Raw genomic sequence first — 17,784 nt, 5'->3', positions numbered from 1 at the left:
ACACACACACACACACACACACACACACACACACACACACACACACACACACACACAAAAAGAGATAAAAACATTGAGACGTAAGAACATACGGTATACGTCTTAAATTTGTTAAAATTATTTAAAGCTTCATATACGTTAAATAATAATCCATTTCTGTTGTAAGCCAGTCAATACTAATTGTTAATCGGTTTCCATAAAACAGGACAGTTCTCTGTAACGTACTTTTCTCCTCCCACCACCTTTAATCTTAATGCATTTTTCATGTAAGACACTGGCCGACCCCATTCAACTCCACACCCCACATCTGGTGGGTAGGAGCCTTCTAACCCAACCCACAATTTAAGTGCATCATTAATAATATATGTCCCTCACAGGGATGACAGATCAAGACATTCTTAATTTTCTTAAGTACCCTTTAAATGTGAGGCACAAATGGATCAGGTGTGAGTTGACTAAATTGCTTGGTGCAGATTTTCTTTGCTTTTAGATAGAAAGTCTCACTCCTTCACCAACAACCAGGGGATGTGGTTTAAGGCAGGAAGCAACAGATATCCCCATCAACAGCCTAGACATACAAACCAACCTGTATGACATTCTCACTACTCAGCCTGATAAGAACAGATACTTTCACAACATAAATACAGTTTCGTTAATCACAGAGGAATTAAAATATACACTGTGTTCCAGGTTAATGAGTGCAGGGTGTAGTAGTAGCAGTAGTGTACAGGATATTAATTATTATTTATATTATTAAGTTCTCACAAAATGGCATTACTTATCTTGCCATTGTACTTTTTCTTGATTTACATAACACATGTATATACTGCCCCCTTTTTCTTTTTGTGGCAATAATTGACTATCATAATTCAATCATATTAACACATTTAAGAGAGGGACACATGTTGTACTGCTGCCTACCTGTAGGAGTTGCTGTTTTAGTTTCTGACTGTCGGAAAAGTGTAGCTCACTCAACAAGTCGGACACAAGCCCAGAAGCAGGAGCACGCAGGAATACGTCACTGTTGCGTGGAGTGGAGTAGCGATGGATGAGGCCATTACTTTTGGAGCCCCCCAAGTGAGGAGGGTGAGCAGAACTGGGAGCAGCACCAGGACCATTATTAAAGCCGCTGTCCTGATCCTCTCCCTCGCCCTCTCCCCCCTGGCCCTCCTCCTGGCTGTCATCCAGCTGATCCAAGTGGAGCTCCAAGTTCCCCACAGAATCAAAGGGGTTAAGGGTCAGGGCAGAGAGCTCTCGCCGCAGACAGTTCTTCTGCTCCCTCTCCTCCTTCAGGGCTTCCAGGGCCTCATCCAGTTGCCTCTCTGCTATCTCCCTCAGCCTTTCAGCCTCTTCCATCTGAGCTCGCAGCTCCTCCTGCACCTCATTCTTTTGGGTCAGCTCCAGCTTTATTGATTCAAATTCAACCTGAAATGGGATAAAGACCACAAACAGAGTTCTTTTCAAGTCTAGCGACAGTGTGTTAACAGACACCTACATGTACTTGACTACCACAAATAGTCTACTGTATAGTATGTTAAAACAAATTTAGTAAAAAAAACAGTGATAACTGACCTGGTTTTCCTTGAGCACAGACACCTGTTTTTGGAGAGATATGTTCTCATCTTCAAGCTCGCCATTGTCCTGCAACTGACGCAGCTCACGTATTTTATATTCCTTCATCTCCTCCCTCTGATGGCCCTTTTCGGCCTCCAGACACTCACACTCCTATAGGACACAATCCACTGTTAAATTACTTTAAAGCACAACTTTTAAACTTCCCAATTACCAATTTATTGTTATGCACAGTTCATTTTACTTTGGGAATGAGGCTCAGTGGTTCAGGGTTGTACGCATGTATCGTGACAGGTGGAACTGGTAGTATACAGTATGACACCAGTATGCAGGTGCACTGAGCAAGCCACCATACCTTCTTTAGCTGGGTGGTGACCCCCCCCAGTCTATCTATCTCTGCATGGGCATTGCTCAAAGCAAGGCGCGCTTGCTTGAGCTCTGCCTGGACTTCCTCCAACCGGGTTGCCATGGCAGCCTCCTTAGTAGCAGTCTCCTGCAGCAGGTTCTCCTCCCGGCACTCTCCATCAGCAGCTGCACGCTTCTGGCTGCTCACAGAATCTGCAAATGCCTTTACACAACAACAAAAAAATATGGTTAAGGCGAGAGCAAAGCCTGCAGTATTTAGAAGGCCAAATGCATGTATGTTAAACATAGGAACTATATTGCAGTGCTGAAAGACAAAATTATTCATGCTGTGCCATTTTAAATGAAGAAATGTAAACAAGGAAAAGAAATAGGACTTTACTGACAACTATGACGTTATGGTAAACCTGATTAGTGAAGAAATGGCTGTTATAGTTTGGTAACAAGACACCTTAGCAGCAGCTTTAACACTGTTTCACACTGTATTTGTATCTAGCCGATGTGATACAGTGCCAAAAGCATTAAGCATCTTAGTTAGCACGGTAATGGTTAGCAGGCATTTCTCCACAGCTTGCCTTGACATATTATGCATCACTGACTGCAGATTACAAAATCAAAAAAAAAAATGTATTAGGTATGAAATGAACATGCTACTAAACACGCTCAACTGATCATGGTGATGTGGTTATGTAATGCTAATTCACAACACATGAGTCCGCTCTGCTATGCTAAAACCCTGCCAAAGCTTAGGTAGGTTAACAGCCAAGACATAAGGTTTATGCAGCTTATACAAAATAGCTGAAATTCTGTACCACATATCAAGCAAAGCTCTTCATGTCTTAAAAGACAACCCTTGCTTGATGTGTGGTTATAAATCATCAGGATGAAACAGTTTTATTGTTATTCTGGCACACATTCTTTGCTAAATTTCCAACTGCGTGTAAGCAGGATCTTTAACATCTCAATTTAAAAAGATAGATGAAACAATTGCAGAAACAATAATCTGCCCACATGGCAGGATCACATATATGGGATTACCTTCTTATATAAAAAAAAGCCTGTTTCAGCAACACTAATTACATTTATAGTCGATCTGGTGCATTTGTGACAAAATTTAAAATCAGGAAACAATATGAACCCCCAACACATCAGTCATTCGCATGTCAACTAGAGCTGTCAAACTGGTTCTATAATACTATTTAAAAAAAAATGTTTTATGTTATATAATAATATTTGAATATTTAATACTCAAATGCAGCCTGTAAAATAAGATGTAATATACTACTCAAGCATTAGTATTGTCAATGCCACTATAAGCATGTGGTTGTTGTTACACATTTTGTCCACTAGGGGGACTCCTAACATTCGCCTGGCCATGAAGGGGACCTACTTCGGCGAATTGGACGCAACTTTGTTAACATTGATTTTCCACCACAGCACACGGTGACACAAATCAACAGAGAACTCTGTAATAAAACATTATCTAATGTGTAGCAAAGCGGCACTTTTGTAAAAGCTTACGTTGCTCAGTTAGCATAACAACATCACGTTGGAAAGCCCAGCCAAAACGATTTGTAATACACTAAGTAAACTATGCTAATGACATTATTAACTGAGCCAAATGGTGCGGTCACTACCATTTTTAGTGATATATAAGCAAACCGTTTCTTGCAGATTGTCATGCTACAGAGATGTTAATATAAGTTAATATATGAAGTCAAAGCTAGCTGACAGCTGTAGGACAGCTACCATAAACTATAACTGTCTCAATTAAGCCCCCAGCAAAGTTAACGTTACTATAACTCACGACGCAGTTAGGAAACAAGAAGATGTTCACATAAGCACTTTGGCTTGGTGGATGTTGATTTTAAAGTAATGTTGAAACTATTTCCTGTCCTTCGTCCCTTTTCCAATCACAGCCTGTCACTCCCCCTTGTATACGTGACATGAGTGACATGTGCAGGTAGGCCAAAGCAAGAAGAAGGAGACTAGCTAACGTTAGTCAACATTTATAAAAGAAACATTCAAATAGTAATTTCAGCATTTGAATAGTATTGATTTTTTTTTTACTATTCAAATTATATTTGACTTTCGGTATTTGTTCCAATAGCTAATGTCAACACTGCCACAGACTTAAGAATCTAATAAATGTTACCACAAAATGCAACTTTAAAATAAAGAAATTCCCTGTCAGCTAAAGTACAACTGTACAAAGTATATTTCACTTGTATAAACACAAATGATGGAGAGCTTTTCAATATTACAGTGCAATGGTCAATTATTTAAATAGAAAGTGAGATAATTCAAAAAAAATATTGGGAAACACATGTGGCAATTTCAGTACATCTGTGAAAGAGATGGATTTCATGTAAATCCGAGCTTTGACATATTGGTCAATCTTTTTATCTTTAATATCCGGCACTAACCTTATTCATTTCTTAATAATATGAAGTTAAGTATCAAAATTAGTTTAAGATGAAGAGAGAAAATGTTATACTTTAAAAGCATCGGATATGCTGACTATGGCTGTTGAATTTACAGTCCGGTGTTCTCCATCTGATGACATTAGCATCAGATGACATACGAGAGCAAAACCGACTCTGCGTGCAATCACAAGCCTCTCTATTGAAAGTATAACATGAGGTCAGTGCTGTTAACAGAACTTTCATTGTGGTAGGAGAAAAAACATTACCAAAATGCAATAAAGGCATGTGCAATCAAATTCCCGTCATAGGTCACTGGTTCATATAAAAAGAGACAACAACCATATCTTTATAGGGCTACTACGTACACTGCAAGCAGCTCCTTGGCTGTTAAACTTAAATGGGCAGATTAAATGGATAGCATTTCCGATGTGACTGCATTACTATTATGCCAACTTTGTCGGTGACAACAGGTAATCTAAAACAATGTTTGTACAATTTGTTTTATGTATCATGTATTAATGCAAAAATAGATTTCATTTGCTTGCATATTTCTTACAGGTAAAAAAGAAATAGCTTGCATTGTTGCCTTCATTTCTACTGGTTTTGTCTTTCAACATGAAGGACAAAAGAACATCCAAGAATATTCTGTGAAAACCCACTATACATGCTATGAAATTTGAATTAAGGAGATGCTTGTTTTAAATTATAAATAGCACATCATCAAATGTATTCATTTAAACAAAAGGCAAATCAATATCGGTTACTTTTACTGTGCAAAAGTAATTTGTAAAGAAAGAAAGGTCATAAAGCAGTAGTTTGTTATTGGTAAATACCATGTGGAATGCTGGGGGTATGAGAACTACGCAAGCCTGATGTTGTCTAAATATAACTAGGTGGCCTTAGGTGTTCCTACCTCTTTGAGCTGCTGTAGCTCCCCTTTGAGGGTTTCATGCTCCTCTTCCAGCTGCCTGTATTTAATCTTGAGAGCACTACTTTCCTCCAGCACCACTAGGCCATAGCGAGCTGCCTGTAGCTTCTCGTCTGTGGCCTCCTGGAGCTCCAGAGTCAGTCGTACCACCTCAGTCTTCAAGTCTCTGCTCCCCATCTCGGCCTCTTCCTCGCTCTCTAGTGCTGCACCGGCTGAGTCTGCATCTGCCTCCAGCATCCTTGCTTGACTTCCCACTTGTCTGTCAATCTTCTACTGGGACACCTGCCTCCTTCACTTGCCCACTCTCATCACTCCACACTACAAAGGAGAAAACACAAAGCTGGTTATTAGGTAAACTTCTAACAACAATGGCCATGGTGGGAAAGACGTTTTGTATAAGTCATATTGGGCCACCAACTGAGCAAACTGCATAAGGAATAATTAACTTGGGAATTGGCTGAATGGGAAACCACTTTCTTTTCAGCTCAAGAAGCCAAATCACCACTAGAAAAAAACAAATTCATAAATGACCTACTGTTGCAGTATGTTGTTGTATGTAGTTAGTTACTAAAACTAACAGGAGTGTAAAGACTCACTGGTACAAATCGGTATCTGGTTGTATTATCCCAGATCCGGCACAGAGTCCTAGTCAACTGTGCTCAAAAAATAAAAGCAGTGTCCTTTGTCTGGGAAAATTCTGGCTCCAGAAAAGATGATTTAGAACAATGAGATTAATTATTGTTCCTTTTTTCAAGAAAAAATGTGCAACTAATCGTGATTTTGGTTTTAGATCATATCGTGCAGCCCTCGATACGGCTACATCGACACGCGGACCAAGATTCGGCCGAGGGCCCAGTTCTAATTTTACGAATCGGTTGACTGAAGTTTTGCAATCAATTAAACGAAGCTAAGGCGGTGCAATGCTGTTGATAGAGACGGGTAGTGGATTTATGTGTAACTAAACAAAAGCCTCACCATTTGTGTGATGGCAGCTAATCAGTGCCTTTGTTTGGGTTTGCAGAAAAAACGTGCAGATTAGACTGTTAAGCAACTAAAGTTAACGGTCGAAGTGGCTGAGAGGAATACATGTAGATATTGTAAATTGGACTAGCTGCATTCTGTGAGTCAGTCATCCATCCATGTGTGCTTTCATAAACCTTTGTAGATTGGTGTATGTATGTATGTATGTATATATATATATATATATATATATATATATATATATATATATGTATGTATTTGGGTGTGCAAAGTTTATATATTCTAAAATGTTCAGTGTCACATTAGCACAATTGTACGCTTGCTGCATGCTCAATAAATGTGTGTAAATGCATTAACTGTATCTATCAGATTGAATCACATCTCATCGTAGCGTACCGAATCGATTCAACATCAAATCAAACTGAATCGTTTCAAATTAAAACGTATACCTATAAGAGAGATATGCACAGCCCTTATGACTAATAATTTGGACATACAACTAGCATACTAAAAGCCGAAGTCAAAGTTAAATGCCGTGTACAATTAAACTGGGATGTAACATCTTTGGCCTTCAACATCAGCAACATTACATAGCATTAGTATCTGCTTAGCGTTATAGCTTAATGTTAGCTTCACAGTCGTGACAGGTGGCTGACGTATCGTATCCTGTCCTATGCAAAGTAACGTTAGCCATAGAAACAGAACCGATTACGGTTTCTTCGACCACCCTCAATGACTGGGTGGGGCGTACTTCCCCCACTGCCTCATGTCCTCTTCTTTGACCGAAGATGGAAACACCAGCCGTGTTGTCCGGTGCCAAGTGATGCATCCCATAAGCATCTGTTTCTCCTAGTCCTTAAACTAGTTATCTGTCGCATCAACCGAGAGTAAATTCACTGACGTAAATATGTTGGTATTCTTCATGCTCAATCTAATTCCAAAGTAAGATGGTACCCTAAATGACGAATAATATTTATGTCAGTGATACGAAATCCAAGACGACACCAGACTGGGAACAGGATATGGCCGGACAGCTAACGTTAACGTTAGCTAGAGTGACGTTAGTTTCCAACAGCAAACGACACCACAATGCAACACATAATATCGAGTTGAAGAATTAAGCAAACAACAGCTTATTGGCTTTGTATTTAACGTCACTTACATTTAATATAGGCGTAACGGAATGGACATTACATTGCCCCGGTTCAAATAGTTGGTAACGTCAGTCGGATGCTGTCAGACAAGCTAATTAGCTAACGCTAGATAGCGACGATTGGCCAAACTAGCTAGCTACTCACCCTCTGGTTTTATTTCAAAGATGGGGCTTGCCAGTTGCAAGGAAACGTCCCCTGTGTACTTCCTGCGTGAACAGTCAACAGCAGCGGTTGCTAATCACGATAGTAGTCAGGTGTACCAACCTTAGCGGTTAAAGACCAGCCCAGGTTACCGAACAGCCGTTTCCCTTCCTCCCACCGGCTCTCTGGTTTCACAGTGGTGTCAAAAGCGCGCCGAAAACGTGAAAGCACGACTTACCCCCCCTAGCTAGGCAACTGCGCAATGCAATTACACCAAAATTTCTTCATTTTTCGTATCTGGGTGGATAGCTACTTTGCGGGTTATTTAGATATCGAAATTTAACATCATAGCAAAAAATACAACTATTTTTTTATGAACAAACACGAAAAAAGAAGAAACAATGAAAGAATAGTGAAGAAATACACATCCGCTCGTACTTCTCTTTGCTTCCGTTTTACTTCCGGATGTTCACGTTCTGGCTGGAGTCACACAACCTGTCTATGCAAACAACGTTACCCTCCGTGGTTTGACTCACACAATGAAGATCGTTACTTGGAACATAAATGGTATAAGGACTTTCAGAGGCGGCATTAAAACGGCTCTTGATTCACTGGACGCAGACATTATCTGTGTTCAAGAGACTAAAGTGACAAGTAAGTGGTGTTAGCAAAACGTGGCGGCGGCTGTTATTTAACACTCCGAAGTCTGTCTGTTAGAAATACAAGTTAAACCTCAAATGTGTCCCCCCGCAGGAGACTTGCTTGATGAAAGAACAGCCATTGTTGATGGCTACAACTCCTATTTCAGCTTCAGTCGAGGACGCAGCGGCTATTCAGGTTCATTACAAAGTCATTAATTCAGTTTGTGTCTTTGAATCATAACAGTGGCCTACTGTTTTCTCTTCCAAATTATAGTTAGTTTACCCAAACAAAAAGACACAATTCACATAATTAAATTCCCATTCCCCTAATTAACATTTTTTAACATTAAATTGAATGGGCACTCACAAAAGATCCCTGCCCATTGTTACACACGTTCTTAGTTGCTGCTGACACACTACACCTTACAAACTAACAATTCACCTTCCATTCCTAACATGCACAGGGGTTGCCACTTACTGTAAAGACAGTGCGACTCCATTTGCTGCTGAGGAGGGTCTCACGGGTCTGCTGACCAACCATGAAGGGGCTGTTGGGTGCTATGGTGACCACACTGAGTTCTGTAGCAAGGACCTGCAGCTATTGGACAACGAAGGACGAGCTGTTATTACCCAGCACAGAATCATGTAAGAGAAAAACATTCTACTTGGCTTATTTGATGTTTTATGTAGGCTACTGCTTTGGGTATTTCTCTCTGTTCATACACTCTCATAACAATAGCAAGCATAAATGCATTAAATACCCCATGCAATCTTTACTAGCAGCCCAATGTGTGTGTAAATTAGCTGTAGATTACTGGGCCTCTTTTTGACTATGTATTCCCCCCACAGGTGTCAGGACAAAGAGCGAACTGTTACTGTAGTCAATGTATACTGTCCACGGGCTGACCCTGAAAAGCCAGAGCGAAAGCAGTTCAAACTACAGTTTTACAAGTTGCTTCAGAGTCGGGCTGAAGCTATACTGAAAGAAGGGAGGTGAGAGTTTCCACAGATTATAAATAAAGACTGTTGTTACAATAAGGGCACAGGGGTCTGTTTCAGGAAGGAGGTTTAACAAACTCTAATGTCTCTACTCTAAAAACTCTGATGTCTGAGTTTATTTACCTTGAGATGGGAAACCGAGTTTTCGTTTGCAGAACAGCTGATTCGAGTTGGTGGATTCAAGAGTTAAGCGCATGCACCACCACAATGAAAAGGCAGCATGAATTGAGCAATAAGTCTGTGTATAACCATGGTAACAACCACAAACAAACTGGTTGGCGGAAATACTTACACACATGGCAAGTTTGAACATGTATTTACTTAGCAAAGCACTATGGTGGCTGCTGTAAAACTGCTGCTTGAGTCAATGCGTAAGCAAATATAGTGTATTAATTTCATATTTAATCCCAGGTAACCTATAATATTACTGGTGAAAACTGGAATCGTAGTAGGCTACAACTATAATTTCATTTGGGTGCAATCCTGTGGGTGAAAAAGTAAACTACTACTAATCCCATTCTGAGGTTGCAGCACCATCATTAACAAAATTATAATTTACAGTCATTTATTTATTTTTAATGTCTTACTGGTTTGTGTCCAGGGAACTCTACAAAAAATGTTTAAAACACATTTCAGAGCGAGGCACATTCTTTTGACGGCGCTTTGCTATACAGTGGCTTCACTAATATGCTCCGCATCAACAGTGTTGAAAAAAAAAGGGACACAAAGAATGGGATGTAGAGCATGTCCACTATGGGTGACATTAGTGATATGAGGACGGATAAGGTTTTGTAGGCTATATAACTAAAAGCGCCTCAATATTGTCTCCCAACATATGTTTAACTCCCTGAGAAGTAATACAGCTTCTTCATCAACGGAATCAATGACAAAAGGAAATCCCATGTTCGGAATTAAAACGTTTTATAGTGTGCCTAACATTGTTAATAAACCAATTTATTTGTATTCAGGCAGATAAAAAACTGTGCTAAAATGTTCCTGATACAGACTGAAAGAATGAATCAGGAAATGAAAGAGAGCTGTGTCAGAGAGAGGAGACTGAGAGAGAAGAAAACCTGGTCCCGACAAGGTTAGGTTCACAGACTCAGTTACCATAGTAACTGACTCTGAAGTCAAATTAGCTCTCTTTCTAAAATGGAAAACCCAGAGTTTTCACTAAACCTGCTTTCTGAAACGGACCCCAGGTGTATCCTACCTTTTCCAAAGACATTTCAATTGTTGTAATTTCTAACAATGCAGCCTTTTACTAGTTTACGTCTGTTGCAAATTTTAGCACTTAGATATATGTTATCATGAGTCAATAAAACCTTAAGGCAGTTAACAATGTCTAAAGTGGAGTCTGCTCTGACACTAGGTGCAGTATCACTGCAGTACAAATCATTTTTAGACACTGGAAAAGCCATTTCTTTTCTTCATTTTTTCTTATAATTTAGGTGGATGTGTTTTAAATGAATTTTTGTCTTTCTGGTCCAGATTGCTGTATAGTGTGTGTTTAGTGCTGTTACATGTAGTTAAATGTCCAATTTAACTTAATGGTGTATTTCTCATGTGTTAAAAGAAGCATTGCATAGGTAATTCTTGCATTGACAGTTGTAATTTGAGAGTTTTTGCTTACTCTGTTATCCCCTCTCCTCTTTTAAATTCAGAATTAATGTTGTTTTCTCTTCTATTTTTCAGCCGTGTGATTGTTTTAGGAGATGTAAATACATCTCACCGGGAAATAGACTGCTGTGACCCCAGTGATGTTGTAAGTAAGTTTAAAATACTGTCATATCAATGTTTTGTTTTTGAATTTTGTCTTTTTTGCCTGTTCGATGTCTTGAGACTTAAATGAAAAGATTGATTCCGCTCTCTTGTCTTTATGGTAAATATGAAGTTAAAGACAGCAGCTGGTTAGTTTAGCTCAGCCTTAAAGAGTGGAAACGGTAAGCATGGCTCTGTTCAAAGCACCTTTAAATCTAATATTTCATCTGTGTAGCCGTGTCAAAAACAGGTTTCAGTGTTAACTACCCAGCTGTTTCCCTCTGCTTCCGATTGCTAAGCTAAGCAGTTTCCTGGCTGTAGCTTCATAATCAATAAACAGACATGAGAGCAGTATCAATCTCAGCAAGGAAGCAAGCTAGTGTGCCCTTTAATATGAGGGCATAATTTAATATTGCAAAAAACTGGCAGTGTTACGTTTCAGCCAAATGTGAACAGTGTATGCATGCATATTCATCATAATGAAACTCCTCCTGCTTGGTTTTTATCATTATTTAGGATGATTTTGATGAAAACCCCGGTAGGAAATGGCTGAATGGCTTTTTGCAAAGTGGCATACGAGAGGCAAAGGAAATTAATGAGCAGGAACCTGGTGAAGAATCTGAGGTAACCTCAGCAGATCCCTGCGACAGTGGAAAATTTGTGGATACCTTCCGCTATTTCCACCCAACTCGCACCAGCGCCTTCACATGCTGGTCCACTCTCACTGGAGCGCGGCAGACCAACTATGGCACACGCATTGACTATATATTTGCTGATTGCCAGCTAGCCAAGGAGCAGTTTGTGGCAGCAGACATCAGGCCAGAGGTGGAGGGGTCGGACCACTGCCCTGTGTGGGGCCAACTGAGATGCTCTCTCGTCTCCAGCTCCAAGCCTCCCCTCCTCTGTACGTGCTACCTGCCAGAGTTCGCTGGCAAGCAGCAGAAACTCTCCCGCTTCCTTGTTAAGGTGGACCAAAAATCAATTCAGCCTGAGCAGAGGGATGCATTACCGGGATCTCAAGAAGAGGAGGAAAGGAGGGAGAATTTAAACCCTTCCACAGATGGGATCGTCTTTGGTAAAAAACGGTTATTAACATCAGACTGTGTTGTCCCAAAGGGGAAAAAGACTAAGACAGTCAAGGCCTCTTCAAAGCCACAGGGCAGCCTCCTTTCCTTTTTCAAACCCAAACTTACAAATGTTGTTCCCTCTCCTGAAATCTCTGTCAGGCAGTGTGAAAAAACCCTCAGCGTGGATAAAGTTACCTCATCACAGAGCTCTCAAAAAGCGCCCACAACTATTGAGATCAGGAGCAGCGTACCTGTAGATACTGAACCTGGCTCTGGTTCACAACAGCAGTGCAACAGCACAATGGAGGACAGTGACAAGCCGAGGAAGACAACACAATTAACCCCACAGCCCTCTGTGGGATGCTCAGGTGCCAAGAAAGGGGCATCGTTAGTGTTTTGGAAGTCAGTGCTTCATGGACCTCCCCCACCCCCCCTTTGTAAGGTCCATGGGGAACCATGTGTGCTTCGTACTGTAAAAAAGGAGGGTCCAAACATGGGCAAACAGTTCTTTGTGTGTGCCCGTCCTCAGGGACTTGCTTCCAACCCCGAAGCTCGGTGTAATTTCTTTGCATGGGTCGAAAAGGGGAAGTGACATGTTCACTATCTGACACGTCTTAACATCTCTAGCTCAAACAAGTCTTGTTATACTACTACAGAGATTAGATGATCTTACAGATTTTAATTGTTGACTGTGTTTTCTTCTTTGCTAACATTTAATATTAAAAGACAGTAGTTTTCTAATACTTTGAGTTTGTTTTTATTTGTTCTTGGATCTGAAACAACTAGGCAATCAATAGATTAGTTGACATCATTTCATAATCTTTGTGTGAGCAAAAATGCTTAATATCAGGTGAGGATCTTCAACATTTCCCTTTTTTATATTATTGTAAATTTAATACCTTAGAGCTTTGAAATGTTGGTTGCACAGAAGCAATTTGAAGACGTCACTTTGGGTAATTGTGTTGTGCATTTCTCATCATCCCCTGACATTTTCAGACTAAATGAGTAATCAGTTAATGGAATATGACTTACTTATGAAAATAATGGGAGCCCGGATAGCTCAGTTGGTAGAGCGGGTGCCCATCTATTGAGGTTTATTCCTCAACACAGCGGGCCAGGGTTAACTCTGACCCGCAATACTTTGCTGCATGTTGTTCCCCCTCTCTTTCCCTTTTGATTTCTTCAGCTGTCCTGTCATTAAATACCTAAAATGCCTCAAAAATAAATAATGAAAATAATACTTATTTGCAGTCCTAGTTCTCATGATATAAAACTGATTTATAAAGTTGGCCCGTGTGCAGGAATGGACAAATTCAATTCTGATGGTCTATTTTAATAGCAAATATTGAATTATCACATCTGGATACTGTTGTGAGTCATTTTATTTGTATGATTTATTAATCAGGGATTTTCTTTATTACCTCAGTGTTTCTGTCCACTAGGTGGCAAAGCTATAGCTCGAAGAAGAAATTAAAAGTAACTTTCTACAGCAACATATTTTGCTAACGCTACCAGCTGCACAGCCAAATTATAACCACTGTAATGTAGGCCAGAGTTTAGAAATTAGAATTTAGTGTTTATTTGTCAGGTTTAGACATTTAAATTTCATTACCAACACTCCTTGAGTATTCCAAGATGTTCCTGGGATAAATCACTAGGATAAATGCTTAGTGTCCAACTATATACAGTTTGTTTACGATATTTCATAAAACAACAGAGAACCACTAGTGATGAGTCCTGATCAGTGAACAGAGGTTTGGCTGGTGATGGGGCAGGAAACGTCTTAACGCACAAAGTTACCGCCTCCCTCCTTTCCCCCATTTTTTCTCTCATCTTACACCTGCAGGAAGCTTCATGGCTCTGCAAGAACCAGATTTTGGACGTGAACTAGCCAAAGAGTTTCAACTTTTACCTTCAGTCTAGACTGAAGAAATCAATCTGACTGTTAATAGAGAGATGAGTACCAGAGAAAGGACAGCAGGCCAGCATTTGGGCAACAACATGATTTTTCATTCATACGTACAGGGAGATACTTCAATTCCTATCACTAAATCCACTGATAATGTGCTGTATATTGAAAGAAGAATTGCAGATACAATTCTTCTGAGCTGGTTTCTGCTTTTACCTTTCAGCTGAGGATATAATGCTAACCTTTTTTTGAAGGATTTTAAAATTAAAGTCTTAAATGTCTAATTAAAGCTATGTTTGAAATCCTTTTTTGTTAATTAAAGTATAAGCATATCCAGTGTGTCAATCGGGTAATATCGGACCATTCCAATGTAGGATTTTAAAATTAAGGTCTTTGATGTCCGTTTTAGAGCAGCCTGAAAAAGAGTAGATATATGGCTTGAAACAGCCTGAAAAATAATTCAAATATAGGTTTACTTGGGCATTTAAATATTTAATTTAAAAATCCTTCATTAGAATGGTTCGATATTACCTGAGTGACACACTGGATATGTGTTGTCTCACCCAGTGTTGGAATGGACCTGGCATAAATGTAGGATTCCGTTTTAAAGTAAGGCAAGGCAAGGCAAGGCAGCTTTATTTGTATAGCACATTTCAGCAACAGGGCAATTCAAAGTGCTTTACACAAAATCATTAAAACAAAGTAGCCTGAAAACAGTAAAAATATGGCTTTCACAGCCTGACAAATGTTTCAAATATAGCTTTACTTGGAGATTTAAGCCTTTAATTTTAAAATCCTACATCAGAATAGTCTGATATTACCCGAGTGACACACTGGATGTGTTGTCTCGCCCAGAGCTGGGAGGAACTTGAGGTAACAGGAGGATACCGTTTTAGAATAACCTGAAAAAGAGTAGAAATATGAATTTAATTAACAGCCTGAAAAATAAATCAAATCTAGCTTTACTTGGACATTTATGCATTTAATTTTAAAAATGCTACATCAGAAGGTGACAATATTACCTGAGTGACACACTGGATATTTTCTGTCTCACCCAGTGTTGGAATGGACAATGGAGGATTCCTTTTTAGAGTAGCCTGCAAAGAGTAAAGATTTGGCTTTAGTTAACAGCCTGAAAAGAATTTCAAATATAACATGGCCATTTAGGCCTTTAATTTTAAAATCATACATAAGGATGCTTTGATATTACCTGAGAGACACGCTGGATATGTGATGTCACATCCAGACTTGGAATGAAGCTGGCTTAACAGGAGGATTTCTGTTTAGAGTAGCCTGAAAAAAAGTAAACTATGCCTTTAAGAGCCTGAAAGAATTTCACAGTAGCTTCAGTTTTAAGCCCTTAATTTTAAAATCCTACATCAGAATGCTCAGATATTACCTGGGAGACAAACTGGACATGTGATGTCACACCAGACTTGGAAGGAAGCTGGCTTAACCTGTTCAGACTATAGGTCCTGGCAGGAGCATTCCGTTTTGCAGTAGCCTGAAATAAGTGTATAATATGGCTTCAACTCCTTAAAAAAAGATGTAAAATATAGCATTAATTAGACATTTAAGGCTTTAATTTCAAAATCCTACATCAGAAGGGTCTGATATTAGGTGAGTGACAAACTGGATATGTAATGTCTCCCGCAGACTAGGAATGAGACTGGCTTAACAGGAGGATTCCGTTTTTAGAGTAGCCTGAAAAAGAGTTAAATATGCCTTTCAAAGCCTGAAAAAATGTCAATATAGCTTTACTTTAAAGTCCTTCATTTTAACATCCTACATCAGAATGCTTCAATATTACCTGAGAGTCACACTGAATATGTGTTGTCTGACCTGGACTTTGAATCTCGCTGGCTTAACAGGAGGATTCCCTTTTACAGTAGCCTGAAATGAGAGTATAATATGGCTTTAACAGCCTGAAAAAGATTTAAAACATATCATTAATTTGACATTTAAGGCTTTAATTTTAAAGTCCTGTATCAGAATGTTCAGATATCACACACAGAGAGTCACACTGGATATGTTATGTCTGACCCAGAGTTGGAAAGAACCTGGCTCAACAGTAGGATTCTGTTTTAGATTACCCTGAAGAAGAGTACAGTATGCCTTTAAAAGCCCGAAAACTGTAAATATATCTTTACATTCAAGCCTTTAATTATAAAATCCTACATCAGAAGGGTCCGATACCACCTAAGTGACACACTGGATATGTGTTGTGTAAGGCTAGACCTGGCTCAACAGTAGAATTCTGTTTTAGAGTAGTCTGAAAAACAGTAAAATATGCTTTTAAAAACCTGAAGAAATTTCAACATAGATTTACTTTTAAGCCCTTCATTTTAAAATCCTACATCAGAATCCTCCGATGTTACCTGAGCGTCATACTGACTTTGGATGTCACCCCCAGACTTGGAATGAAGCTGGCTTAACAGGAGGATTCTGTTTTACAGTATCCTAAAATAAGTGTATAAAATGTCTTTAACAGCCTGAAAAAGGTTTTAAATATAGCATTAAATAGATGTTTGAGGCTTTAATTTTAAAATCCTACATCACAATGCTCCAATATTACCTAAAGGACACACTGAATAGATGTGATGTCACCCCCACACTTGGAATAAAGCTGGCTTAACAGGAGAATTCCGTTTTGCAGTAGACTGAAATAAGACTATAATTTGGCTTTAACAGCCTGAAAAAGATTTCAAATATGGCTTAACCTGGACATTTAAGCCTTTAATCAGAATGGTCCGATATTACCTGAGTGAAACACTGGATATGTGTTGTCTATCCCAGAGTTGGAATGAACCTTGCTTAACAGGAGGATTCCTTTTTAGAGTAGCTTGAAAAAGAAAAAACTATGCCTTTAACAGCCGGAAAAGGATTTCAAATATAGCTTTACTTGGACATTTAAGCCTTTAATTTTAAAATGTTTCATCAGAATTGTCCGATATTACCTGAGTGAAAGAGTGACTTTGTGATGTCTCCCCCAGACTTGGAATGAAGCTGGCATAACATCAGGATTCCTTTCTAGAGTAGCCTTAAAAGAGAAGAATATGCCTTTAACAGCCTGAAAAAGATTTAAAACATACCATTCATTAGACATTCAGGCTTCATCCAGGCTTTAATTTTAAAATCCTTCATCAGAATGGTCCTACATTACCTGAGTGACCCAATAGACATGGATTATCTAACCCAGAGTTGGAATGAACCTGGCTTAACAGCAGGAATCCATTTTAGAGCAGCCTGAAAGAGAGTTAAATTTGCCTTTAATAGCCAGAAAAAAGGTCAATATAGCTTTACTTTTAATCCATTAATTTTAAAGTCCTACATCACAATGGTCTGAAATTACCTGAGACACACACTGGATGGGTGATTCCTCCCCAAGACTTGGAATGAAGCTGAGATAACGTCAGGATACCTTTCGAGAGTAGCCTGAAAAAGAGAACAATATGCCTTTACCAGCCTTATAAAGATTTAATGTATACCATTTATTAGACATTCCAGGCTTTAATTTTTAAATCCTTCATCAGAATGGTCCTAAATTACCTGAGTGACCCAATGGACATGTATTGTCTAACCCAGAGTTGTAATGAACCCGGCTTAACAGCAGGAATCCATTTTAGAGCAGCCTGAAGGAGAGTTAAATTGGCCTTTAACAGCCTGAAAAAATGTCAATATAGCTTTATTTTTAAGACAGTAATTTTAAAATCCTACATCAGAATGCTCACATATTACCTGAGAGTCACAACAAATATGAACTATCTTCCCCAGACTTGGAATGAAGCTGGCTTAGCAGTAGAATACCTTTTTAGAGTAGCCTGAAAAAGAGTAAAATATGG

The 17,784-nt window shown here is 39.2% G+C and overlaps 2 protein-coding genes across 4 annotated transcripts in view; one reads left to right on the top strand and one right to left on the bottom strand.

Annotated features, from left to right (window-relative positions):
* zgc:162200 (uncharacterized protein LOC558638 homolog) overlaps nt 1-8,745 on the bottom strand; it is a 17,517-nt gene extending 8,772 nt beyond the window's left edge. Inside the window, exons 1-5 of one of the 2 annotated variants that reach the window (XM_034876200.1) lie at nt 8,685-8,745; nt 5,275-5,607; nt 1,928-2,140; nt 1,573-1,725; nt 922-1,425 (exon numbers count right to left, since the gene is read on the bottom strand). In XM_034876200.1, coding sequence (XP_034732091.1) covers nt 922-1,425; nt 1,573-1,725; nt 1,928-2,140; nt 5,275-5,526 — 1,122 coding nt within the window. In that variant the 5' untranslated portion in view covers nt 5,527-5,607; nt 8,685-8,745. Of the gene's footprint in view, nt 1-921; nt 1,426-1,572; nt 1,726-1,927; nt 2,141-5,274; nt 5,608-7,568; nt 7,826-8,684 lie in introns of those variants that run through there. The other variant, XM_034876199.1, reaches the window with a different exon arrangement.
* Nucleotides 8,025-12,774, top strand: apex2 (APEX nuclease (apurinic/apyrimidinic endonuclease) 2). 2 transcript variants are annotated; one of them, XM_034876243.1, is made up of 7 exons: nt 8,025-8,219; nt 8,319-8,402; nt 8,671-8,851; nt 9,056-9,199; nt 10,901-10,970; nt 11,483-12,167; nt 12,225-12,774. In XM_034876243.1, exons 1-7 carry the CDS (start codon nt 8,105-8,107, stop codon nt 12,623-12,625), a joined length of 1,680 nt encoding a protein of 559 aa, XP_034732134.1. In that variant the 5' UTR covers nt 8,025-8,104; the 3' UTR covers nt 12,626-12,774. The 2 variants fall into 2 exon arrangements, with proteins under 2 accessions (XP_034732134.1, XP_034732133.1); XM_034876242.1 differs by having other exon boundaries at nt 11,483-12,774.
* Nucleotides 12,775-17,784: the final 5,010 nt, after the last annotated feature.

This window comes from Etheostoma cragini, chromosome 7 (genome assembly GCF_013103735.1).
Source record: "Etheostoma cragini isolate CJK2018 chromosome 7, CSU_Ecrag_1.0, whole genome shotgun sequence".
In the NCBI taxonomy this organism is placed as follows: domain Eukaryota; kingdom Metazoa; phylum Chordata; class Actinopteri; order Perciformes; family Percidae; genus Etheostoma; species Etheostoma cragini.
This window is presented reverse-complemented; position numbering and strand designations above follow the sequence as displayed.

Excerpts from the sequence above, each read along its gene's own strand:
- apex2 (XM_034876242.1), top strand. The coding sequence starts at position 8,105 with ATGAAGATCGTTACTTGGAACATAAATGGTATAAGGACTTTCAGAGGC. Across the intron at positions 8,403-8,670 it reads AGGACGCAGCGGCTATTCAG|GGGTTGCCACTTACTGTAAA; the intron begins GTTCATTACAAA and ends TAACATGCACAG. Across the intron at positions 8,852-9,055 it reads ATTACCCAGCACAGAATCAT|GTGTCAGGACAAAGAGCGAA; the intron begins GTAAGAGAAAAA and ends TTCCCCCCACAG.